A 27,513-nucleotide genomic window follows, 5' to 3' on the forward strand; every position below is an offset into this window, starting at 1 on the left:
GTCTCAGGCCATAGAACTAAGCAATATAAATCACACCACCTTAAACTCTGAGTGCACACCCAAGCTTTTAAACATTTATTTCTCAATAAACACACATGCCACGTACATTGAAGGAAACCAACCTCAAGCAAACTGCTGTCAAAATGAAACACACTGTGCTTAAACCGTTCTCTCACTGAGGAAAGAGAGTGAGGAAACAGTTTAACCTGGATGTCTGCAGCTACATCAGTGATGATAGCGTTAAGAAAACAACAGAGTAATAGAGTTAAGTGGCTATTGCCAGTTGGTAGAGCTTCATGGCTTTCATGTAGCTACCTCAGTCTAAATGGCTGAAGATCTGGGCTCTAACCTCCAGCAGAAATTGATAAACTGACAGGTTCTACAGAAACCAGTTTTAAAGCTGAGTGACATAATCGAGAGCAGCTGGGCAAAAGGAGCTTTGTACTGCACATGCCCTCAGACAGGGTACACCATTCTCTAAGGCAGAGCTCAGATAAAGCATAAGACAGAGAAACCTGCTTGCTCAGCATTTCTGTAAATAGAGAAGGACCTTCCCCCTCTCCCTGTGGTTACTGCTGTGTTCAGAAAATAATGACTCTTTGGCCCACCCCTGTTCCTCTGACTGTACCACTACCTCCGGCTGACTGGGGTGACTGAGAAACTTTGTAACCTGATATTCAAAGTCATTGTATTACAAATACCTTCTATTTTGCATGATAAATGGTTTCCCCTCCGTATTAGTTAATGGAGAAATATTTTGGCTACTTTTGCCGAAGGGGTTTGCTTTGCTTGCAAGGTCATTCAGAATGGGCTCCCTGAACTTTGAACTGTATCTGCAAAGTGAGATAAACAAGAGCCGTATAAATACCACAGCCCTTTTCCCCACAGTGTTTTCTTCTGCAGCAGTTAGGCAGAGCTTCCAAGGAGAGAGAGGAAGAAAGGGTAAGTGTGCTTGTTTTGCTATGTGAGAGCTTCATGACTTAAAACTTGGCAGAGTGTGTGCTTGTTTCTTTGCCTGAAAAGGCTGACTGCAGAATCTTCTGCTGGAAACCAACTAGAAAGTCGAAATGCAGAGTGGCATGCAAAACATAGCTGTCACCTAGGTCAGAGGGCAGGACCGTTGCTGCTGGTGCTGTATGCCAGTGCTGCAGAAGGCTATAAAGGCACAAAAGGATCTCAAGATGTCATAGGACTTTCGTGGGCTTGTAATGGATATAAAGGCACACAGCTTTCCAGATGTGTGGGAAGAGTAAAAAAAACATGTCCCTGTTGCTATCTGTTGGTCCACAGTTTAATCTTCAATGTACTATAGCTAAAATGCTTTCGGTAGAACTGCAGGAAAGAAACGTTAAGGACAGACGGATTTCACAAGTGATGTTGGCTTTGCAGCAGCTGGCTCTTGTTTTACAGTAAAATGTTCTCATTTTTTTAGAATATCACAAGATTGATGAAACACATGTTATCAGAACTTAAGTGTTCCCAGAACATGATGTTCACTGTCAGACTCTGATGTGAGTGGTAAAATTACACAATTCCACAGCCTAGGACATGTTGGGGAGCATTTTATAATTCTATGTATTTCTCAATAATGGGTGTTTTCTGAAAATACTATGTCAAAATTATTATGTTAATAGAATAAAAGGAAAGGATAATTACATAATTTCTTCTATGTATTTTCATGAACATTAAATAGACCAAGTGTGGGAAGGAGATTTTGTAAGATCTGAGGAATCCTGAATCTCAGTTTTCATTCTAGTGCCTGTGTTCTTAAGAGATTTTTCTCAATGAGTTCCAAATACTACAGACTGACTTGTGAAAATGCTTAAGTCTTCTCTGATTCCTGCCAGGTTCTTTTAATACTTGCTCTGTACTAATACACTATTGGTGCAAGTACTTTTTAAGTCAGTGGAGTTACTTGGGAATCTGGAGTGAACTTGTCTGGTGTAAACAGAACTTTACTGGTGTAAACTGGTCCAGCACAACTGATTTCAAAACAGAAGAAACAAGGCCGCCTATAAAATCACCAAAGTGTTAAGAACATTCAAGAAGAAGTTACAAAGAGGAAGGAAAAACATAGATTAGTAGCATTAAAAGAAAATCCAGTTATTCTGAACACTTCATCTGTTTACATACCACAACAAAATACTGCCTGTTTAATATAGGGGAACTTAGATGCGAAATGAAAGAAATATAATCAAGCAGTAAAGAAAGTAGCTCAAATATATTCTTACAGTTGTGTGTTTGGTTGTTTTTTTCTTTTAACTGAATGGAGCCAATAGCCTGCTGTGTTTTATTATGCGAATTTCAGAGTCTGAACTTTGTGTAGGCACTGATTTAATTTTGTTTATTTTCTCTCTTTTCAGTTAAAACCCAGCCATGTGGGCCGGGCTGGGACTAGTTCTGGCTCTCTGTCTCCTCCCAGGAGGAGAGACAGAGAGCCAGAACTGCAAGGAGGCCCCAGAATGGTATATTGGGGAGGAGAACCCAATGCTGAACTCTAGGGGCTCAGTGACAGTGGTGGCTCTCCTCCAGGCTAGCTGATACTTGTGCCTGCTGCAGGCTTCCAGGTAAGCGTAAATCTCTTTCCCATTTTCTGTTAAAACATTGCTGGTCAGTTTTTTAATTGGGGGATAACACATGTGCCCAACTACAGATGCAGTCGTTGAACTATAGCTTCTTCAAATGCTGCCATCCCCGCTGGCATGTGTGACCCAGAGACCAAGGCTAACTCTCAGCAGGAGCTTTCTGTGCCAGTGGCTCAGATTCTTTCTTTCAACTTGGCCCTGATTGGCAGATCATCTTCTCCAGATTGTATTTGCATCATAAAAGTATGATCAAGTTGACATTGATAAAACCCAAAACACATGAAAACCCAACAGAAACGGTTCCTCAAGACTGTGCTTCAGTTAGCAACAGATGATTGATGTAGCAAAGATGCTGAAGCCAAGAAACATCATAATTCTTTGACATGGCGAGAACACCTGAAACGGAGAGATCTGTGATCACTCATTTCTTATGTAAGATCTGTAGCGGAAAAGGAAGATCAAAACATGTACTTTTAATGTGTTTTCCCAGCCCCCATTCAGAGTTCCTAGCTGGAAAAAAAAAAAAAAAAAGGGAAAAAAAAAATCCAGAAGAAAAGGTAAAGACTGCCCTTTCAAAAAAAAAAAAAAGATGAAGCATTCAAAGGGCTCATCAGTGTTGTATTTTCATACAAGACCTGGGGCATTGGTGCTCTGGTTTCTAGAACCTACCTCTGTGCAAATAATTAGGTATTATGACAGTAACAGCAGCAAGAATATAATTTTCAGCTGACCCAAACAGGAACTGCATACAGCCCTTACCTTGGATTAATTTAGTGATTGTGAAATCGTTTTGGTTTAAAAATTTGTAGTACTGGCTTCAGAGCTTGATTTTAGTGACTTTAATAGTAGTTTTCCCCTCTAGGCTGTGTAACTTCACATCATATAGTCTTTGGAAGTTTTTTAAGAACTAGATTTGAAGAAGTGTTAGTAAATGTCTGGCTCTATCAAAGTTGAAAGTGTGCTTTGTGGTTGGATTTTGAGGTAGTTGGGTTTGATTCTGTACATTTTAGAAAGGTTTTAAGGAATCTTTCAAGCTCCAGGCTATTTCCTGAAACTGGAAAAATAAAAAGTTTTCTGGGGCAATTCAATGAGAAGGATACAAATGAAAGGGAAAAAAACCCAACCACATTGTACATCAAGAAAGCAACTTGATGTACTGTAGGACAAAGAAAGACTTTTGTGGTGGGATACAGAAGGGAAAGACTAGTAACTGCTGGATGGGTCATGCACACATTTTATAGCCATCCTTTTTGACCCAGTTGGTATAATATCCTTTTTCTGGCTGTTAAAGAGATGAGCAGGAGAGCTATCTGCCTTTTACTTTAGGTTTGCTTTCTTGATTATTCATCTTCCTACTGTATTTACAGTATGCATTCTTTAACCAACTATGTGACCAAAACCTCCGCATTTAAATAGAGACATCAGATAACTAACTGTGTTAGACCATGAAGAGTGTAAAAGAACTGAAATAAAAATAGCACCAAATTCAGTCTAAAAACAGATGTCTGCTTTATTTGGTACTGCATTGTACTTACAAGGACAGGACCCATGGCATATTAGCTATTAGAGTCTGGTTTGGTGACAGTATAGTTGATAGTCATGGCAAATGGCAAGAATGTTTCAATGGTGTTAGACTGATACCATTAAAACTGGGAGACAATAACATGCACTGAAATAAAAGCAAGATGGAGCATATTAACTTTTGTTGAACATGGCAAATCTTACCATTCTCTAACGATTTATGGTCTTACTCCTTTACATTCTCCGCTAGGCTGGAGGACCTGCGAGTCAAGTTAGAGAATGAAGGACTCGTTAATATCTCGTATGTGGTTGTCAACCATCAGGGAGCTCATTCCCAGAAGAAAGTCCACCTACTAAGAGAAAGTGTTTCAGAGCATATCACTGTCTACCAGCAAGATGAGGGGCAAGCTGATGTTTGGACTAACTTAAATGGAAGCAAAGATGACTTTCTCATCTATGACAGGTCTGTACTTAAAGAGGAACACAAGGAAATATTTGCATTTATTTAGAGTAATGCTTTGTAAAATCTATATATCATTTCATTGAGTTGCAGATAAGCTGATTACTTCCTAACAAAGACTTCAAAATAAATTTCTGATTTGCACTAAGTAGAGCACTTGCATTTACTGGAAAAAGGAATCTACTACAAAGGAGAAGTCTGCTTTTGCTTAAGTTAAAGTTTGGGATAAATAAATTTTTCTTTATATTTATTGTAGATTTCGATTAACATAATTGAATGTAGAATTTAATGGCATGATTCTGGTCTTACACTGTTTTTAGTTTCAGACAACTTTGTTACATCCATGCATATGAAAGTAGAATCAAATGAGAAAAGCTGAGTTCTCATGAAAACATTTTGGCTGGAGTTGTTGAAAATGTCATGTAGCCTTTTGGAAAAAAATTAAGTCTTCAGGTGAAACTTTAAACTTTCGAAGAAAACAGCTTTCTAATCATAAGATTCTGGGACATGTATCTTGTGGCAGAACCAGTAATAACTCTTTAATTGAAATCCTGATTTTTCAGTTTTGATGTGATGGAAATTATTTGACAAGTCCTGCACCTCTAACATGACTGTCCTAATTACTATTCTGTTATGAACAGTCTCAGTTCATACTGAAGCATAATTAAGTTTATTAAAGAACTGGAAAGTTAGTAAACTTTTCTGGTAATACGATGAAATTTAATGAATTAGCTAAATTAATCTTGTGGGATGAAACTTGCACTGGAATGTTCTTTAGAAAGCGATCGCCCGTTACAGCAGCAAATACACCTAAGTGTGGGAGGTTGCTGTCATGTGACAGACGGAAGGCAGCTGTATGTAGTCCTTGGAGGGGCCCCAAAGCTGTTGTCTGGCCCACAGCATTTGGAAGGTTGAATGTGCTGTCGGCACAGGGGGTACACCTGCGCTATGGATTGGTTTAGCACTAGTTTGGCCATGATCTGTTACAGTTCTAGGAATGTATGTCCTTATTGTGCCTCTGTTGGCAATTAGTCTTTGCCTGTTGCCGGTCCTAGATGTGCACTGCAGATGTGTAAGAAGCTCAGGCTGGAGGACCGTGTGTTGACATCACAGGTGGGGCACTTAACAAGGTGCCCTTGTGTGCAAGTTTTGCATTTACTACAGCTCCCTTTGAATGTACCAGTTGTGTAGCCAAGTGCATACCGTAACACTCAAGCACAGATGTGGGACAAACAGGCACCATAAAAAACCCCTCAGGCACACTACATCAGTAATGCAGGTGCACTGCAATGCACATCCCAATCAAAATATTACATTGCATAAAAACATTCTTTATACGGATGCAATAACCATGTGGTGATCTGTATCACTCTGCTAACAGCACTCCTCATTAGCCAGGTAGGTCTGTAATGAGTGTACCTTTGCTAGTCTGCATGCCACTAAACTAGAGGCCTCCACTAGCAGAGTGAGGTCAGCAGGAATCATGCTTCACACTACTGACTGATGCAGCTGAGTGGGAAACATCTGTAAGGCAGATACTGGTTTTGCCTGTAAACTCCTTGGACAGAAACAAGTCTCTGTGGGACTTGACGTGTGTGGACTGACGTGAATAAAATAAGGTATGATATGAAGAGATACTTAATTTTAGATGTATGTTTATGTATATGTAACCATAGAGTTTTTTCTCTCCTTAGATGTGGCCGTCTAGTGTATCATCTGGGTCTGCCCTATTCCTTCCTGTCTTTCCAATATGTAGAAGAATCTATTAAGATCGCATACTGTGAAAACAAGTGTGGAAACTGCTCTTACATGGTATTTTCTTGTTTCATTCTATATATACCAGGAAAGGAAACTGGGTTTGACTCATACTTAAAAAAAAATATTTCAGTGTGATTAATCCAAAAATACATGATTTAGAATTTACACATTTCATGTGTCTTGACAGAGAACTCTTAAACATTTTTCAAAGTGAATTAGATCTAATTTACAATAAACTGATTATATGAATTCCTACCCTTGATAGAAAGGCAAAGCATTTTCAGAAATCTAAATGCAATCTTGGATGCAATTTCTGGAATTACAGCTAGTGAGCAATTAGCTACTCTATTTTTGGGAAGGGTAGGTACTTAAACAAATAGCTGTTTTTTATTTAAACCTGAGAATCAAGTCCAAGCTGGTTTGAGTTACTGTTCCTTTTAGTTTACATTGAAACACAATATACAACAGTTACTTTGAAAAAGTAGTAATACAAGGTGACAGATTATTATTACCATTATAAAAGAAGGGTAGCTTTGTTTTACATATAAATAAACAGCAAAACTACTTTAAGAATTATCAAGAAATGTATGTACATAGACATGAAAGTTCAATGAGAATAATAACTTTTGATCCCATCATACAATTTTTCATGTCAATGTAGGCCTCAGGCAGGTCAGATGTGGCATCCTAGAAAAAGAACACATTTTATCGGCAATTACTTGAATTATAAGTTTACATTAAGAATATTAACTGCCTTGTTACCAGTGGTGTAAAACAAGGTTCTTTTAGACACATTCATATCTTTCTTCGGCAAAGTAACTTAAAATCGGGTTTCTGGTTCTGCAAAAATGTTAGGATATTATTTTGGAACGAGTTTAAATAAATGTCTTGTATTTAATACTACCTTCTGTTTTGCAGGAAGCTGATATTGATGGTATATGTGAAAACATCACTAAAAAAGCCGATGAAAAGCTAGCAGAGATAGAACCCAAACCAACTAGTCAACGTTCACAACACCACAGCCTGCATAGACACAGACACCACCACCACCACCACCATCATTCCAAAAATGCAAACCATCAGGCTCCTCCTGAAACTCAAAGACATCATCCTCACAGTGGTCGGCGTCATAGAGTTTTTGGCCATAACAGACATGATCAGACAGGTAGTCATGAACAGGTAGAAAGTGTGGAAACTACACCAGATAAAAAGCTATGAAAAAAAGGGAAAACCAGCTGTAAAAACTCATTAACTTGAAACTGGCAGACAGCATCAGACTCAACTTCTAGTAGCTGATGCTGTCATTGTCGACACCTTTTGTTTGAAGAGCTAGGAAATTCTGTCACTTGACAGTGTCGTGGAGCACTTCCAAATTCTTGCAGATGACATGGCCAGCTGTCAGCAGAGGACATCACTGAATCTTGACAGTGACGTCTGCTCACTGCTGCCTGACAGTCACCAGCAGCAGAAGCAAGTGAAACTAGTGACACCTGACAATGACAAGAAAAGGCAAGAAACTGAGCCTGAAAAACAAACTAAGCACCTTAAAAATGGAAGGGGGTCCTGCTGCCTAAATTCACGTAGCTGCAAGAGTGGAAAAATTAACAGACCAAATGTTTTTATTGCCCCCAATTAAAAATTACAGTGACAGGCGTGTAGAGTTAAAATATTGCGAAGAAGTAGACTTTCAGAGCAGTGCTCTTAGATTTACACAATACCTGTCAAATTCCATCACTGAAAAGCTTCATAACTTAAAGGAATTTAATTGACCCATAGTTTGTTTTTCAGTTGCACTGGGAAGGTGTCTGCATTCTTGATTAATTTGTCTTTCTTGTTTCTCTTCTAACATTCTGCTTGCATTTGTGAGGACAGGAGCATAAACTATGACCTAGGGGCTCCTGTCTGATGTGTTGCAATCAAGAATAGAAGATAAACAAAACAGATATTTTAATCATTTTTTAATTAAGATGATGGGATATATTCAAAAGTTGATTTGGTTGGTTTTTTATTTTCCTGACCTGGGGATACAAATCATGTACAAAAAAGCTTATTCCTAAGCAACGTGCCAAAATAACTTTCTATCTTAAATGTTAGATACAAGCAGTAATTGCATTATTTTTAAACAAGCTTGTAAGTTTAACTTTGTGGCTTAGATACAGCATCAGTGTCCATTAACACACACTACTACAGCTTGTAAAATCCCACCAAATCAGTAAGATCATGCCTAAAGTGAGAAGCAGTGTTAACAACCCTTCATGCAGAATCAGTATCAAAAAAGAGGGAGGGGTAGAACAAGTTTAATGTTTATCTTTGTTAATAACAGTGCTGAATTTGATAAATCTATAGTGATTAGTAAGGTAATATACCACTTGTATAACTTCTCTGTCTGTAGCTTAGCTTTCCTAACCTTTGATTAACTGAGTTGAAATAAAAATATAGTTGTTAGAAGGATTCCTGGATGAAGAGAGCATTCAAGAAAGGAAAACTGCTTTGAAAGCGTACACCATAATTAATGATGGTTTAATAGGGAAATTATTATTCCTACCAAACCTGAATCTTTTTATTGTGAATGCTGATTAGCAAGAAAGTAGTCTTGAACATACAAAGAATGCATGTCTTTGGAATATTTGAGAAGAGTGTTTTCAATAAAAAAAACACCTGTATTTCTTCCTATCTTGGCTTTACTTTCAGGTGCACAGTTTGAAATATACTATTTCTCATTGTATGTACTACTGAAACTATGTCATTTACTCAATACTGCCTCTGTTTGAAAGGCAAGTCTTGGCTTTTGTTGAGACGTTGTTCTAAGTCTCTTATGGTGTTTCGAAGAATTTCAATTTCCTTGTTTTTCTCCTCCTGGAGATGCTGCAGCTTCTGTAAAAATGAAAGGACAGGCTTCAGTGTTAAACATCACATAGCATTATGTAACAATACAATATGCTGTGACTAATGAGAAATGTTCTAATAAGAATGCTTTTCTAAGTATGTTGTATCACAAAATTACAAAGATTACTTCCCCAGAACCCTATTTTTGTGACATCCCAAAGTCCCATGCCTACAAAAACAATAATGCACACACATAATTGATATCACAGGCATTTATGTCAGTTCTATCTTAAGTTCCCAGGTTAACAAATCTATTCTAAAACCACTTAACACGTGGGCTTTTGTTGTTGAACCCCAGCTGTATCAATATCAGTGCAAAGATGTGGAATTACTTGCCTAGAGGTGGGAAGGATGTGTTGGGAGAGTGAGTTAAGATGGACCCCTAAGGCATGAAACTCCACACACACGGAGTTTTGTTGCAGTTACACACAGTAAAACCCCATGGAACAGCCTGTAACAGTATTTAGTATCTGCAGGCTACAGGCTATTTAGCACATACCCTTCGATAGATACTCTGTGGCAAGACAGAAGCCTCTGAAAATGATTTTGTTGTTTTATTCTGAACTCTTGCTAATTTAGCATTGAACTGCAAGAATCAGGACAAGAGGAAACATTAAGAACCAAAAAGGAAAAAAGGGATGTTAAATAATACAATTATAATTTCCACTTTTTTAAAATTAGATTTTGTACCTGGAAGTAGTAATAGCAAGCTTATCTACTATTTAAAACTAGGACAATGAAGCTACTTTATTTAAGAAAGAATGCAATTACAAGTTATGTTTCTTAAAAAAACGCCTGAAAATATCACAAACAGTAAATAGTACAAATATGGTGAACCAAATACATGTAGATGAACAAGATGATTACCAAAAAGAATCTAAGGCTCCACAGCCACATGTCTGCAGGGGAATATGCAGAGGGTACTAAAAACCTCTGAAACCATCAGCCTTCCCTCATGTTCCAAGGATAATTCAGCCCAAACACTTTCACTTAGTATGTGAAAGGTCTGAAGTATTTCCTTAATTGTTTCTATAATCAGAGCAGCTTAAAACCTGAGCCATGAAATACATGTTGAATTCCGTGACTGAAACCTCCACAGATTCGTAAGTCTTCAAGCTCTTGGAAGTTTATTAAAAAAAAATAAATATCTTCCCACCATTCAGAAATCAAGAATGAAAATAAGCAGAGAACCTTGTTTGGTTTTTTTTTTATAGCTTAACAACTAGCAACATTTTCAAAATACTTTTAACTTCAAACAAGAACACAGCAAACTTCAGTCTCCCTATACAGTAGGTAGAACTCAATTCCTGAGCAGAAGCAACTCAGTTACCATTATGGAAGGGAGAACATGCCACTGATCTTTGTAAAGACAATAGATTCCATAATATTACTTTGTTAAGAACTGATTAACATTTTTCACTACACAGTCTCTTCTAAGTTTACCCAATGCCCAATTGATCTTTAGCTCAGCTTTGTAATGCATACCTCTATCTGCAGTTTAATTATTTCATTCTGCTTCTCTTCATTCTGAATTTTCAGCTGTCTAGTCAGCTCTAGTATTTCCAGTTCTTTTTTCTCTCTCTGTTCTCTATACTCCATTTCCTTTACTTCAACTGGTAACAGAGCAACACCAAATACAATGACTATAGAAGATACTTAGATGGAAAAATAGCATGATTTCCCAAATATTAAAACCTTCTTGAACAGCAGGTCATCATTTCATGGGAAAAAGAATTTCATTCAAGCAAAAAAATACACTTTAAATCTATGTGAAAACCACCCTGTTGCATATGAGTAAGATGGAGTGTCTTTAAAGAAGCACCCCATTTTATACAGTTGTCTGGCTTTTTTCAGCTTTATGGATGACAAAAAAAACCTCTTCAAGGCTATTCCAGTACTGGAAAAAATTAATATTGAAATAGTTTTTTCTTGTTGCAGTATTATTTATTTGTGAAAATAATGTCCTACTCTCCTGAGCATAGCTGGAACACTCTGAACAGCAGTCTAGCTTATAGTTCAAAGCAATTTTCCAAATTGTGTGACCCAAAATTTCATTCCTTCAGATTTTTAGGTTCAAGTTCCCAGTATCTGTTCTGCCTGCTTAGGAATTCCTGCTCATTCTGCGTTGCTGTACTATTGCCTCATTGCCACTGTCTACTCTCTTGAGCCAAGACAAAACGCAGTTAAATACTGCCCACTTCTAGCTTTCATATGTTTCCACTAAGAAGTGGAACTTGTATTTTTCCTAGTTGAAGTACAGCTGCTACAGATTACAAGATATTTTAGCCAATGCTATAGCATTCAGTCTTCAGACAACTTACATTTTTTTCTTATATTGCAATTCAACTGTGTTATTTCCAATTTGTGGTCTTCCTCTTTGTTTTTAATTTCTATCGTAAGTTTCTCGATCTGATCTTTATATTCCTGCAAATGTAAAAAGGCTTCATAAAAATCTTGAGGTTTCTGTGCTTTTAGCCTTCTGCAAAGCACAACATCCATGTAAAAATGTACAGTACTCTGTAATTCAGTACTTGCTTTAGCCTCAATCTAGTAAATTCAGAATGCCCATTTACATTTTATACAATCTAGCTGAAGTCCACAGATGAAAAATGCAGCAGATTTCATTGTATTACAGCTATCAGTTAATGTAAAATTAGAAATTGTACTTATTAGGAGAACAGGCAAATAGAGAGATAATATTCCTTCCCCTAACCCAGGATCTGATTCAGTGCTGCAATTTGTTAAGTGACTACAGTTTTACTTTTGTGGATTTTCAGCTGTAAGATTGTATAACAGAAATCATACTTAAAGTATGAGTTTTGTTAGTATTGCTTATACCAAGGGCTCCGCAACTTCATACTGGCAGCAGCAGAAGCATTGGTGATACAAGAAGTTGTGATGCTGGTGGCAGTGATACTCAAGTGAAGAGTCTGAGCATGCCTATTTAAGTTTGCTCCAATAACTGATCCAGAATTATCAAGGAATTGGCTGTAGCTGCCACTGTAGAGGTGCTTACTCCAAGGCTGTTGTCAGAGCTTTCTAACAAAGAGGTAGCCACTCACCAGAGCAATGCTCAGAGGCACTCTCAAAGGCAGTTACTGATCAGTGGTAATAGCATATATGGACATAGTCAAGTAAGTGCCTTCAGAACCACACTAGGAAGTTCCACCATGCCCATACAAGTATATAAGGTATAGAATCATAGCTTTCTCACGTCTTTCAGAAGCCATTACTTACTTTATTCTCAAAGATAACAGCTCTATTGGTATAAAAATTCAATTTTAACTCATTAGTTAATACAAACGCAGGCAAAGAAAATCAGCAGTGAGATTCCTAATCCTATACAGGTAACAGATCTGCAATCTTAGCACAGAGAACTAACAAAACTTGTGACCAGCTCTGCTGGTGTTACCTCCTTTCCAAAAATGAGTGGCATAGATAAGAAGTAGAGAGATGGTAAATGGAACTTATTGTGAGACACAGATAAAAAGTAGAGACCTATTATCTTTCTAGCACATAGCAAAGAAAACTATAGACAAAATTCAGACAGCTCTTGATTCTCTGGCACTACAGTAGGCATTGTTAATATCAAAACCTTATTTCCACAGAAAAATGTACATTAATGCAAGGGATTAGATTCTAGATTGTAAAGCTGAATGTGAAGATAAATACAGCTAAAAATAAAAAGTTTATCTTACACTGAGCCAGAGTTCTCAGCACTTAGTAGTTTTGACCTCTTAGTCCCTCTAACACATTCTGATATTGATATTGTCATGAGAACAACTCTTCCTACACATGATAGACATTAGAAGGGCAACAATAGTGGTATCAGTAGCAAACCCAAGAATATAAAGATGTATGAAGTGCTACAATAGAGATAAAATATTATTTCTCTACCTAAAAAATGATCATTCGTGACATACCTGTTCACAAGCCTTTAATTTCTCTTCCAAGATATGAATGGTACCCTTCAGTCTTTCATTTTCATCTATGTAAATAAAAAACTATATGAAATACTAAAAAGTACATTTTGACAGTATTATTATCAGGAAAGCAGAGTAAGGAAATTACATTTTTTTACTTGTCTGAAATTTAAGACTGTGGACATGATAATCATCATTTAAAGAACTACACAATCTCAGTCTCCATTTTTTAACAAGAAAATTAATAGTTAATCATAATATTTGCCTAGTACTACTACTCTGAATTGTCTTTAGCCTTCTGATTACTGGAGCATTTAAGAAAATCTAGATGCAAAGTTCTTTGGCTCAGAAAATAGAAGATTGTCATCATGCCTACAACATTTTCAAACTGGAAGATGCAACTTTTTAGGTACTTGTTTCCCCAAAACTAGAAAGTAGTATCTCAAAAACAGAATTTAGAAAAAAACAATAATGCTTTTTTTGATTATTAAAAGTCACTTTGGGTATTAAAAGCCACCGTATACTTCAAATTTTTAGGAGCTTATTAATATTTATGCTAATATGCCTTGAACACACAATGAGTATAAAATTAACTACATACTGTACAGCTAAACTGTGTTATAGAGATATAGAGTCATAAATTTTATTTTAAAATAGTCATAAGTAATTGTCTAGTATTTATGGATAACAGCTAAATTTTAGTTACACCGAGAATTAAGACTCTTTGGTTAACCAGAGTGATAAAACTATGCATAAACGCTGCAGTCCAACAGCTGAATGATACCTTCTCACTTTTTGTAAGATTGCCTGTGCTATGCTGAAATACATTTAAAGCCCAACTACTGATTTAAGAAAACTTCACTGAGGGCAAAACTTCTTTTACATGTGGATTCCAAGTAGGATATCAACAGACATTCATTAAACATATAGACCAACAAAATCTGCATGATTGATTTTAGATATTTTTTTTCCTTTCTGTTTGGCTGCCAGTGAGTTTCTCTCTCTGAAAAACCCAGTAAATATAAACAAAAAAATTAAATGTCTGCTCATTCAAAATTAGAGTACAGTATATATATGTGAATATTTTTGCTTTTACCTTTCACATTACACTGGTTTTCAATGGTTTGTGTTAGACCCTTTATCACATTCTGTAGAGTAGTATATTCTAAAAGAAATGAAAAATCCAGTATTTTTGAATAATTTCTTCAGAACTTTAATTTTACATTTTATCATTTTTTTCTGAAATGTTTTATAATAATCTTGATTAAATATTAGTCCTAATCTTCTTACTGACTATAGAAATAATTCATTATTATCTCACAGTTACTGCTTTATTTAAGCTTTTAGTTTTGACAACAGATTAAAACCAATTTTATCAAGCAATATGAACAACTTCATTACAACCATCACATTTCTGCTTCTAGCCAGAAAATAAGGATGTTATTGGTTTTGCGCAATTACAGAAGCTTTTCACAACAGCATTCCAGCAATTTGATGCAACTGAATGCAAATTAAATTGAGGTTTACTCTCCTGACAGCATTGTTGCCAAGATTCTTTTTAACAAGACCAACACTATCCACTCATTGCAATTTCTCACCTTCTTTTTAGTGCATATGAACATTCATCTTATGGCTCAACATAAACTTGCAGAGATTCAGAATACGCTACTATAACACCATTATCTCATTTTAAGCAAAATAATTATGTGTGTGTGTGTATGTTTATACATGCAACTTATTATCAGTTTACATATTTGTATTTCATAATTTCAAATTTTTAATTTGTATTCGAAATATTTGAACACCATATGGACTGCCTGTAATATATAACATTTGGTATTCATTAAATACAATTTTTATCCCTTATGTTCCTTGTAACCTTCTCAGTAAAGTTACAAAAACATTCAAAGACTGGTAAGGCTGGGGGCACTAAAACTGAGGTTCCTTACTCATAAATTCTTTCTATTTCCAGAGTACCACTGCATTTCTTAAGTGGCTTTTAATTTCCGCAACAGATAAAGTACACTTAATAAAAGTTACTCATCTCATAAGAGCAAAGCTCTGTCGAAAACTGTAGATCATCTAATTAAAGCCTACATTACAAATAATGGAGTCGGGAAGATGAATTGAGAATCCAGCTCAGAGATTCAGTTTTCCACTCAATCTTTTTTAACTTTACTCTGTTCTTCCATCAAGTCTGCTTTTCATGCAGCCAAGTACGCTAGCCAGCTGTGTTCTCCCGTTCCATGCTTCCAAAAAAACGGTAGAGGGAGCACGAACCGCACAGAAACGATGCCTGCCCTCAGTTCCTGTACTGGATCAAAAGCATTTGTGGAAAAATCCTATTCAAAGTCGGAAGCCCCAGGTTAGCCTGGCCATTTGTACCAATTATTTCTACCAGAAACTTTCTCCTATTTGAAAATGTATGGAAATAAATCCAAATGTTTGCAATTCATGCACAAATTGGAAAGGCATCTATGCATCTGAGTAAACAAGAGGACAACAGCTAGTCTTACAATGAACCACAGCTATTTTAAGTGCAAGCCACTCTTTTGTCCAGTCCCAAGAATATCTGCTTATCTTTCTTATCTTTAAACTATGAATCTTAGCAAATCTCTTATGTAATTACAGTTGTGACTGCAAAAATCTATTGGGAACCCACAAGTTTTGCTTGCTTACATTAAGGAAGAAAAAGCAAAATTTTGTTAAATGGTTGCAGCTTTGTAGATCACTTCCATAGCATCTTTTATGGATTCTGTGTCATTCCTTCACTGTAAAGAACACTACTTATATGCAGAAAGACTGAACAGCCTAAGTGCTCTTTTTCTCTGTTTAATATCTGTAATTTATCGCAGTTTCTTCCACATGCATTTATAATTGAAACTATTAGCTTTTTAAATAGGGCAATTACATCAACCACTTTTTCCTTTAACACCTTTGAAACACTAAATCAACAAATATGCGGTCCTGAAGATGCTAAATAGATGCTTAAGTGTTCCATAGACAATAATGTGATTGCTTTCTTTTTAAAAACAACACTAGATTTTCATTCAGAATTGTAGCCTGCACCATAAAAGTCCATTTAGTCACCATAGAAAAGATCTAGGAGCAGGAAAAAGAATGCCAGACTTGCATCTGACTTAAAGCGGATCTCCAACGATACATACTAAACACAAACTGTGGTCCTGAATTTCACCTTTGTTTAACAAAGAACAAATCAAGACAAAACAAAGCTCATTTATGACCTTTCAGAACATGTATACACTTGCCCAGTTGCTCATCTTTTCCCACCTTACCTTTGGTTCAAGTATTTCACTCTCCCCCTTCCCTTGAGTTTTACAAGTTTTCTTTCTTCTTTTGTGTTTCCTTCAGAATTCCTAGTCTTCTTTTACCTTGAACAGTTCTAAAGAGAGACTTCTGGCATCAAGAGTATCAAGGAACCCTTGGGTTCTCACACTTGTTGGCGGTTTCTTGGGGTGTCAAATGTTATTCCTATGTCTGTTTCTTATATTAACAAGGAGCTCTTCAGCCAGCATAAAACTCCACTTCCTCCACCCCACCACTAGTAGCCACAAACCATCAGGGCAGAGGGAACAACAGCCTTTCCTTCCATAGTGCTCTTTCTGCTCCTTTGCTGTAAGCAGCATGTTGGAATCATATGCAAACCATTCACTAGCATGTATTCTCTCATGTATTTTCCTTAGCTGTTCCACAAACTGCTTTGTGGTCCACTGATAAGCCTTACATTCTAAGGCTGAGTTGTCTACCTATCCTGTAAATCCATTTGCTTTTGTTTTACATTGGTAATAGGATGAACTTGAGAATACTTCTCAACTTGAGAATGTACGTACATTAAGATTGTATTGACATTTTAAGATTGTATTGACATTTTTCATCAAGCTATTGATGCAGCCACTCAAACCCAGCAATCACACTTGTCTTTGGACCAACTCTTCAAATAATACTTTCAGGAAATGTAGCTGACCTGGGTTCTGGGAAACAGCTTGGGACACAAGGCTAAGAGAAATCTTTTATTCCCAGCCACAGCTGGCAATATGACTGTATAAAAGCCACTCTCACAACTACAGTCTGTTAGGATAACCTGCCAGAGTAAGAATGGAAGTATCAGTGCTACATTTCATCTCTGGCATCTTCTCCAGTTCTGCACAGCATTCCTTTATAACTCCATCAATAACAAAACAGTGTTTTTCTTAATCCCACAGTGCTTTGAATTTCAAACTCATTTTACAAGGAATTGAATTGTTAGAAGCAACACTGATTCTGAATACACAGTATGCTGTTACTCCTTCTGAAGGGTCAATGTTGCAGGTAAATTTGCTGAAGTTGCAAAGACAATTTCTACTAAAAAAAGAAAAAGCAGAATGCTTTAGAATAATTATATACTTACTATAATTTATAATCACTACACTAACCATATTATAGAATCATAGAATGGTTTGGGTTGGAAGGGACCTCAAAGATCACCTAGTTCCAACCCCCCTGCCATGGGCAAGGGACACCTTCCACCAGCCCAGGTTGCTCAAAGCCCCATCCAGCCTGGCCTTGGACACTGCCAGGGATGGGGCATCCACAGCTGCTCTGGGCAGCCTGTGCCAGTGCCTCACCACCCTCACAATAAAGAATTTCCTCCTAATATCTAATGTAAATCTACCCTCTTTTAGTTTAAATCCACTCCCCATTGTCCTGCCATTACAGGCGCTACCAAAAAATCTGTCCTCATCTTTCTTTTAAGCCCCTTCTAGGTACCAGAAGGCTGCAATACGGTCTCCCCGAAGCCTTCTCTTCTCCAGGCTGAACAACTCCAGCTCTCTCAGCCTGCCTTCATAGCAGAGGTGCTCCAGCCAGACTCTGATTATCTTCGCGGCCCTCCTCTAGTGTTGAGGGCTCCACAGCTGGATGCAGTGTAACATGTTAACCTAATAGAACAGTCATGATAACTGTCTTAATTTCTAAACACATTCTATCACTTTAGCATCTCTCATTTGCCTTTTGCTTCCTTATTAAGTAGCTTTCAGGACCACCTCTTGGATGTCCCATGATGTTCCAAGTTTCTGCTTTTCACTTTTTTTTGTTACTGCTACTAACAGCTCTGCAATCTCTCTTATTCACTGACCAGAATCTTTATCTTCCAACAATTCTGCCTCCTATCTATACCCATACTAATTTGTTCAACTACGACTTCAATATTATTTAGATTTGGGTTTTTTTCCTGACTATCCCTGCAGCTAAAACTTTGGTTTATATTCCATGTGATTGCTCTGATGTTTTTACTTGGACTTCTGCTGTCCACATTTTTTTTTTGCATTATATGTTTCAAAACAACTCCAGAGGTTATTATCTTCAGTTATATCAGCATAAGTATCTCCTCAAATCATCTCAGTCTTGCCTCATCAAAGTGAGGCACTACTATTCACAAAGCTCAATTCTTTCTTCTGACTTCCATCTGTTTTCAGTCCATTCTACTTCCACAGTCGTTGCAGTCACCCCACTGCTCTGATTTCCTGAGTTGTCTCTTTCACTTTTTCTTCTATCTTTCATCCCGCAGGTTTTATGGTAAGAACAATTTCTTCTTTTTGTCCACATCTTCCTTCCCCTTTTTAAAATCTATTGTGTATAAACTCTGTCTTCTCTGTTTCTGTCAATAATGAAGCCTCTTGATCTGTTTCTGAATTACTGTCCTGCATTGTCTTTTGTACTTAACAGAGAAACAAATGGCTCAAAATGAGTCAACCCAAAAGTTCCATGCAGTACACTATCCCACTTCACAATACCCCATAGAAGATACTTCAAGAAAAACAAAAAGCTGGATAAACACTACCATCAATACATCCTCTCAGCTCCCAAAACACAAAAATTAGGGAGACCTGAGTGAGAGGTACTGTCTTCGTGTTTAATAAATGTGTTAAGTTTTGTTACATGAATTTTTCTGATTTTCTTGCACTAATCTATACTTCTGTATCCACAAGCTTCTGTGGAACTGATTTAACAATGTTATTTGGTAATGTATAGAAAAGTTCCTCCTTTTGTTTGCTAAATCAATCAACAAATTTGATTTCAATCTAGTTACATTGTCTTATCATATTGAACAGTGAATATTCATTCCCTAGCCACTTTCTCTATGCCATTTGTAATTTTAGAGCTACGAGTCACATCAGCTCTACTCTTTCTCTTTAGGCTGAAAAGTATCCAGTCAACTTAAGTCTTTCTTTAGATGTTCCAAAATTGTGACCAAACCCGTGAGGGCCCCAAGTGCATTTTCACCTACCCATCTCCTGGGTGTTTGGCTGGGCTCAAGGCCAACTTAGAAAGAGTACAGCTGGTGACCTTGAAAAAAATTGTTTGAAGAAAGCTGGAAGAAACTCAGAAATGCCTGCCACTTCTTCCCTTGAGAGCTGCTTTTAAGCTGAGGCTTTTGCCCTTAGCCTACCTTCTTGCAGCCACATACCATGTAGATCTAGACTCTGATCATGACCTAGGGAGTGACCTCCTGGCTTGATTTCAGACCTGCCTCATCACTAGGGTCCTGCTAGTGATTATTAGACCACGTCTGGCTCTTGTTACCATATATGAAACTGATACTGACTCAACCTCCTGTCTTGATCTTGGACCTGTTCCATCACTACATACTTGTTTGGTAATGTGGACTTTTGGCTGATGCTGGAAGCCCTCACTGGGCCAGCTCTGCATGGGTAGAGTGTGAGTGAGTCCTAGCTGGTGAAGCCTCTACCTGTGTGGGCCTTGTTATGTGACTGGTTCCCATTTCCCTGTCCTTTGTTCCTCCCTACTATACCAAACCTTTCCACCTTCTCTGTTATCTTTTCTAGTTCTGGTATGTCCATTTTGAAACATGGTGACCTGTCGAGTAATGAAGCTGGGTTAATTAGCATTGATAATGTACAACTGTGGGCTGGCTTCAGGGGTGTTGGGCTGGTTGATGTAGATAAGGTGCAGCTGTGGCTGGTTCTGTTAAGTGGTTGAGAGCCAATGAAGAGAGAGCAGCCGGGGAAGAAGCAGAGAGGGGAAGAAGCAAGAGGAAAGAGAGTGGGCCCTGGATGAAGTGAGGAGAAGGCAGCAGAGGGACTGGTATGAAGACTATGCTGGTATGAGATGGTAAAAGACCTTGCTGCAGCTTGATAGTTTGGAGAGTGCTGTGACAGTAACCAGAACATTACATGGATATGAGATGTTTGTTTCTCTGTTTCTTCCATAATCATGCATATCACTGTGTTTGCTTCTTTGACCACTGATATTTTCAGAGAACTGTCCAGAAGGCCACGAAGATCTCTTTGCTGAGAAGCAGCCTATTAGGGCCAACCACTGTTTATATAATATGCCTCCTATATGCACTGCTACCAGTTTTCATCTCCCCTGTTTATCGCCTGTCATTCAGTATCATGAGATTCTTAGTATAACTGAACAGATTATCATCATCAGCCAACTTCTCTCACTTACTCAAGAGCTCTTCCAATTAATTTCTGATTATGCTAAATTATTTAAGTCCCAGCAAATAACTAAGTGAACACAACTGGCAATCTCACTGCAGCATGAAACTAAGTTTACTCCTACCATATTTCCTAACTTTTAGCAAGCTGACTTGTCAAGAGACCAAAGTTCTATGAAAAGATTCACCTTTCAGCAGCTCTACAAATTCAGAAGAATAAGCAACCACAAATCTATGCTAAGTACTAGGTATTATTTCTCTTTTCAAATACTCATCTGAAAAAGATACACTTCTAAAATAAAACAAATAAATCTTAATTTAATAGTTGCCTCTTTAATTTCTCCTTTATTTGGCAACTTTTTTATTATGATGTAAGGGCTTATAATTTTGACCTGTAAAACAGGAAATGCCATTTCATTATTTAGCTTCCACTGGAGAGTTTGAATCCTCTTAACATTGATATAAATTATTATTGCCATTCATAACTACTTAGCACCATCATGACAACATACAGAAGTGGTAAGAGCTTAATTGAACTCAATCTTGAAGGATTATATGCTATTCCTAATACTTTATAAGCAAGTTGGAAATGTCACTGAGATAAAATCTTGATGACATTACAAACACAAAATGGGCTGTCCCATTGTTTAATCTGAACTCTTCAAAGATTAAATCTCACACAGATAAAAAGTATAAGAACTTTGGACAGTTTTTCAGACCTCACTGAACAAATGCCTAGGCAGAACTAGACACCGAGATACCACCAATATTCAAGATCCTTACAGAATTAATTTAAGTGAGAGGGCTGAGCAATAGGCCCTGAGCCAAAGTTGACCTCTAGATGAATGCACCAACCGAACATTATATATATATCTATATTTAGTATCCAATTGTTAGCAAAATATGCATGATCATTCATGAAAGATGTAGCTTAGATAGAATTTAATCATTAGCAAACATATAGTGCCTCCTTCCTTGCTTAGAGGCAGGTAGTCAAGGGTGTGAAACCAGATACGTGGCCTAGTTATCAAAATGGTGGTTAAAATCAAGTAGATAAGGAAGACTGCTTTAGCCTCTCCCTGAGTCCTGGCCAGGCTTTGGTGGGATCTAAGAGCAGAGTGAAACCAGATGTTTCTGCGTTTGAAATTAGGTGAGCTTATTTATTCAACAATATAAAAGCTGGACCCTCTTACAGTGACTTTGGAGACCTTGCCTATGAGTGGATGCACTGTGTAGGACCTCCCAGTTACTAGGAAAGGCTCTCCAAATCCTCACTGTAACTGGGGCTCCCCAGTGACTGCAGATCTGGATGATGATAAAGTATTAAGGTAACTGGCGATGTATCTTTCTTAACCACTATAGTCTGTCATATGTAGTAGTGATTAGGTGCATTACCTTGCCTTGTTTTATTCTTGCTGTATCATTTCTCTTACTATTCTGTTGCGTCAAATGTAAGTAAAGATAAACACACTTCTTTAACTAGATGTCTGTTTCCTTTGTGCTGACCCTGTCTATTGGCAAAACAGTGAGCAAGATCTGAAGAGGAATATCAAAACTTCAATATAACAGTCAGCATAGTACAGTGAAAATATATTCCTAACTGCAAACTGGGCTGTAAGATTCTCCCCAAACAAACCAAATCACACAAGCAACTGAGAAATATAATTCTTTGTTATTTTGGAGCACCAGCCCCACCAGTCTGACGCTATCTCCAATTACAGGCAAGCTTTGACATTTCAGAAGGCAGCAAACTATGCATTCAGGAATGCATCTGGCTCATTTCTCATTGGGCAAAACATTACTGGTGACCAGGTGAAACAGAACATTTGTCATATTGATACCAAAGGAACAGCTCAGCTGGGGGCATGATAGTCTCAGTGCTGACCTTACTTTTCTCAAATGTTGACCCTACTGCTCTACACAGACATCTGAGCTGCTTATGGACTAATGTAAGTCACAGGCTAGCACTTCAAGTAAAACTACTGATGTTGGTTTGCTTAAAAATGCTGACTTCGTGAACTGTTCACTTTGTAAAATTTGTAAACAGTTCACTAGAAACTATAGGCCTGTATGTATGGGAAAGGTAGACATCTGGGCACAACAACGTTATCAGGTGTACCAAGCTCATCTGATCCTCTCCTCCTTTTCCTGCCAATGCATTGTTTCCTTGGAAAAGGTGATAACATAATCAAATGAAAAAAGTCAAGGAAAAAATGAAAGAAAATACAAAATGAAAGTTCTTCTTTCATGGGTACTGCATGCACTCAAAATCTCTTAAAGTGCATGGATACTAACAACAACTGGAAAATAGTTACTTTAACACAGTTCCCAAGATATGTTTGTGGATTAAAGTTATCTGGCTTATGCAGATGAGATGGATTCCATTACACGACCCAAGATTAAGCATTACTGTTTTTCAAACAGTATCTTAGATTCTTGCCATTTTATTTTTGTATTTTACATGACTGAAAATAATGGATATAGTTCTCAGAACTTCCTGAACACAAGCAAAAACCATACAGTTTTTAAAATCACAACTTACCTTCTTTTACTGATTCCTCCATTGATTGGCTTAATGTTAACAACCTGTTACATTTTTCCAGCTGAAGGACCAGTAGGTTATTTGCTTCAGTAATTTCTGATATTTTCTAGAAAATTGGGAAAAGACTAAAATTAATATATTTCAAGTTTTAAATCTTGGGTTTAAGATTAATATAACATTTAATGATTTCACAACACTGCAGTCACAAACCTGTATTATTTGCAGTTCTGGAAATTCTGTTACAGAGATGATGCTAGACTTGAGAGCCTGTGCTACTGTGAGTTTACCCTGACGAACTAAGAATGCCAACTTACATCACTAGTTATAAACGGGTTTCTTCTTAATTATGTAGTTTGCAGTCTGGACCAATCCTCAGCAAAATTCTTTCTATTGCTTTGCACATGAGGCTGTTAGTGCCCTTGTTGAGCACCAATGTGGTGTGAATAGGATTTGGTATGTTTTTTGCATAAGAAATGCTATACTTATTTCAGGTGCCCCTTTTATATTGTGTCTAGTATGGACTTACTGATTAGGAATTCAACAGAGAGCTGGCCAATGTGAGTCTAACAGGAAACAGAGTACTGATTTTCCTCAGTGGACTGATCTTTTAAGAACTGACACACACATAAAATAAGAGTCCAGTGCATGTGGAATATAAGAACAGATGCTCCTGCTATGGCAATGACATTTTTCTGGAACAAGGAACAATTTCTGTAATAGTGCAACAAAGCTGTGTAATAGCTTCAATAGCGGCTACTGATACACAGGGACACTTCCATGCCTTTCCTGAGAAGCCAAAATTGGCTTCTGCACCATTACAAGGCATATTAATAAGGATAAGCTGATACCACTTAGAAGAAATTCTAACTTGAAAAGGTTATTAAAATCTCACAAAATATTTCTAGGTAGCAGTTTCAACATTTTTTACCTTCTTCACTTACCTTTTCTATCTCTGAGAAGTTATCTAAAAGTTTATCAAGGTTCACCACACTGATTTTCTTCATAGTTTCTTCATGGCTGTGATTCATTTATTTCTGGACCATACAATCCAGTGATCACTGTATATATAGAAAATAGCATTTCTCATTCATACTATGTCAAAAGATTTAATACGCACAAAGGTAACGCAGAACAAATACTTTTTTACAAAAATTAAAACTATTCTTACACGTAAAGCTAAACTTAAACCAGCCTAAGATCTTTCATTCCTAAGAAACCCAACGAATTTCAGAAAGCCCAGGCAAAATCTATCAAACCAATAGATTATATAGATGAATTTGTTATTTTTTACTGCAATCAAAAAAAAACCCCAGACTTGAATCCACTTTCACAAACACAATGATTCAATTTTACCTAAATATGTTAGTGGTCTGCACATAGGATGCTTTTAAAGCACATGACAATTTCTCGTTAGATATGCTGTTAAAAAAAGACTGGTCTTCCTGTCCTCAATTTAAAGACTAGGAAATTTAATCAATTGAAACAATTACTCTCTACTATGCATATTTTAGAGGCAACAGATGATATTTTGTTAAGTCTGGTTAACCTGAACATGTTACTTAAGTAAATGAGAGTTTAGCAGGCACACATTAATGCAGGGTGTAGACCTTTTACCTATGTAGATGCTCTAATACTTCACTACTCAGGCTTCAAGTTACTTACTCATTTTCTTATAAACAATTTGCATTAATATCAGTGATGACAAACAGCAGCACATAAACCCTACCATATGAGTAAAAAGACAGTATTTTGAAAAGCACCCATATAATTCCAAATTAACACAATTCCTATTTTTTTTTAGAAATTCTACTTAAAGAATCAACATACATTTGCAAGATGGGTATGAAAGACACAATATGAATTGTATTGAAACTAAATAAATTGAAAAATATTGAAACTACCTCTGAACATCAGGCTCCATGAAACAAAAATTCCAATACAAGATAAACCATGCATTCCAAACAAAATCATCACTTCTGTGTGGTAATGTATGAACTGCTTTTTTACAAATAACAAAAAAAAACGAGAGACATGAACCAGAAGTTAAGAGTGTGTGCACTGCCCAGAAACTGAATGGATTTCCAGACAGAAATACTGACAGAGAAGTCAGGGAGAAATAGAGAAAGAAATGAACAACTACTAAGCAGGAACCAAAATAAAATAACTATTTTCTCAGTCATTCATTATTTACAAGTTTTACATGCATGTAACTTCTTGACAAAGCAATAAGAGGAAGATGCTGGTTCTGTGTGTTGAATACTCATTTTTCTCTTGTACCCACTGTTTCCTCAGAGGGACTAAAACTAATACCATTAGCTAAAGCTAATTAACTTTTTTTTTAATCAACAATTTCTAAGACTATATGTAACATTAAAGAACTAATGCTTCTAAGTTAAATCAGTGATTTTTTACTGACTGAGCAATCTGAATTACTTTTAGCTATCATAATGCAATGATTTGTTAAAAATGGAATTTAAAGTATTTATTCAGGACATTCAATTCTGTAAAACAATTACATGTCTTAATATTCTATTGGTTGATAATGTAAACGTATTCTATGAATGCCAGGCCCTGATCTTTCCAGTCCTTATTGTGGACAGTGTCTTATCGGTTTGTCAATCACCATTTCTTTTCATCATGCCTTTAAAACTGTGTTTCACTTTCTAAATCTTAACTGAGGATGGGAGTTTGGGGAGCTACCATGTTGTGTGGTGTTTGGTTTGTGCATTTTCTTATTCCATGCCATCATTTATTTTCTCAGAAGACAGGATGTGCTCAGCACTTGGCAGGATTAGGCAAGTGCCACTGGGAATAAAACTGCTGCTGAACTGAAAGCGGTAAATTAAAAATAATATGTTGTATTATTGTTTTTCCAGTAGGAAAACTCATCGCTTTCATTTTTGTGTGTATCATTATTATATATGTTATGTCTTCCAAAGCCATTTCTGTTAAGCCTCCCACCCGTTTTGAACTATGATATTTCTTTGACTAGGGGCGAAATTAAAGATTTAAAATGTATTTTTGACTGTCATAAAACTGACACCTTTATTTAATTTCTCTTTAACCCCTGATGTCCATGCTCTTGCAGTATCTTTTTTTAAGTATTGCCGCTGATGATCTGATTTTGGAATTTAAGGTTTCATTTTTGCTTCAGATAGCAGTGCAACCTGTATTTCCACCCAAAATAAAATAAGTTTATATTAGCTTGCAACTGCGTATCTCAATTGAATATAGTAATTATTCAGTAATAGGCACTTCAAATAGACTCATTTTGCTGAACGCCATCCTTAAGATGGGCACCTGACATTTGCATCGACTACAACCTTGCTTTAATTACTCGGGTGGTGGTGAGGTGTATTTTATTCTTTTTTAATTACTCACCCTGAGCACACATAGAACATGGCTTGAAGATGAAAATTATCATTGGCTAAGTGGCACCCGCAAGTGGGGTGAATCCCATCCCCTCACCCGATTTCACTGATAACCGCAAGAGGCCCGAGCCACCAGCTGCCCCACTGCAAACCCCACCGACGCTGCCCACCGAGTCCTAGCGACCCTCTCGCCCTCACCCACCCCTGCAGCTTGTCTACACAAACTGCCTTGGGTAGAACTAAGGCCCTCCCACGGTCTCGGGTAGACAGGACACTCAAAGCACTGCCTTTCACTCCGCAGTGCGCAGGCACAACCGGCAGACGGAGCAGGGTAACAGCGTTCCCCGCACCGGCGCCCACCCCGCTCCCCACGGCCCGCGGAGGAGGACCGGCGCGCGCGCACCCGAAGGCGGGAACCCCAGCTCCGCCGGCGGAGCGTACCACTACCGATCCTGCGGGGGTCACTTTAGCTCCCCTTCCCGCCCGCCCGCGGGTGGGCTCGCCCGCATGCCCGCGCTTGGACCGCGCTGTGTGAGGCGCTGCAGGGCGGCGCCTCGCCCGGCGGGGGCGGGCGGGGGAGGGGGCGCGCTGCGGGCGAGGCGGGGGCGGTCTGTTGGCACCCCTCGCCAAGTCTCCCCGGGGTGGCCGGGGGTGGCGCCTGCCTGGGGGCAGGGTGGTAGAGGAATGCGGGGCAGCGAACCCCGATGCTGTCTTGATAAAACCCCAAGGACAGCGCCGCAGCTTACTGCTCCATCAAATGAACACCTCAGCAGGGCACGTGTTGAGGCCCTGATCTCACTCCTCCGTGCAGTACGTGAATTATTTTATCAAATGGTTCCTTACATGGATCTTAACACCAGCTGAGGGGGCACTTCATGTGCGGATGAATGTTCCTTCGAGTGGCATCAAATAGATGGATGGGAGCACTTCTGTGAGTGAGAGATTCAGCCATTCACTTTTGATGCCAAAACGCCACAGAGTAACTGCTCAGAAACAAATTTTGTC

The 27,513-nt window shown here is 37.8% G+C and overlaps 2 protein-coding genes across 3 annotated transcripts; one reads left to right on the forward strand and one right to left on the reverse strand.

The window, feature by feature from the left end:
- The first annotated feature begins 709 nt into the window (after positions 1–709).
- Positions 710–8,997, forward strand: SELENOP (selenoprotein P). 2 transcript variants are annotated; one of them, XM_056324427.1, is made up of 6 exons: positions 882–942; positions 1,433–1,511; positions 2,364–2,567; positions 4,357–4,569; positions 6,261–6,378; positions 7,243–8,997. In XM_056324427.1, exons 3-6 carry the CDS (start codon positions 2,377–2,379, stop codon positions 7,861–7,863), a joined length of 1,143 nt encoding a protein of 380 aa, XP_056180402.1. In that variant the 5' UTR covers positions 882–942; positions 1,433–1,511; positions 2,364–2,376; the 3' UTR covers positions 7,864–8,997. The 2 variants fall into 2 exon arrangements, with proteins under 2 accessions (XP_056180400.1, XP_056180402.1); XM_056324425.1 differs by lacking the exon at positions 1,433–1,511 and having other exon boundaries at positions 710–942.
- On the reverse strand, positions 8,620–27,044 carry CCDC152 (coiled-coil domain containing 152). Its single transcript, XM_056324428.1, has 9 exons — positions 26,950–27,044; positions 24,079–24,195; positions 23,138–23,243; positions 14,230–14,298; positions 13,134–13,198; positions 11,532–11,634; positions 10,696–10,823; positions 9,710–9,796; positions 8,620–9,198 (listed from the first exon to the last, which is right to left on the reverse strand). The coding sequence occupies exons 2-9, from the start codon at positions 24,163–24,165 to the stop codon at positions 9,076–9,078; spliced, it is 768 nt and encodes a 255-aa protein (XP_056180403.1). The 5' UTR covers positions 24,166–24,195; positions 26,950–27,044; the 3' UTR covers positions 8,620–9,075.
- Between the last annotated feature and the right edge of the window lie 469 nt (positions 27,045–27,513).

Source organism: Falco biarmicus, chromosome Z (genome assembly GCF_023638135.1).
Source record: "Falco biarmicus isolate bFalBia1 chromosome Z, bFalBia1.pri, whole genome shotgun sequence".
NCBI lineage: Eukaryota > Metazoa > Chordata > Aves > Falconiformes > Falconidae > Falco > Falco biarmicus.

Coding starts and splice junctions, on each gene's coding strand:
- CCDC152 (XM_056324428.1), bottom strand. CDS start 24,165: ATGAATCACAGCCATGAAGAAACTATGAAGAAAATCAGTGTGGTGAAC. Junction 23,244..24,078: donor ACTTCTCAGAGATAGAAAAG/GTAAGTGAAGAA, acceptor CCAATTTTCTAG/AAAATATCAGAAATTACTGA. Junction 11,635..13,133: donor AATTAAAGGCTTGTGAACAG/GTATGTCACGAA, acceptor TTACATTTGCAG/GAATATAAAGATCAGATCGA.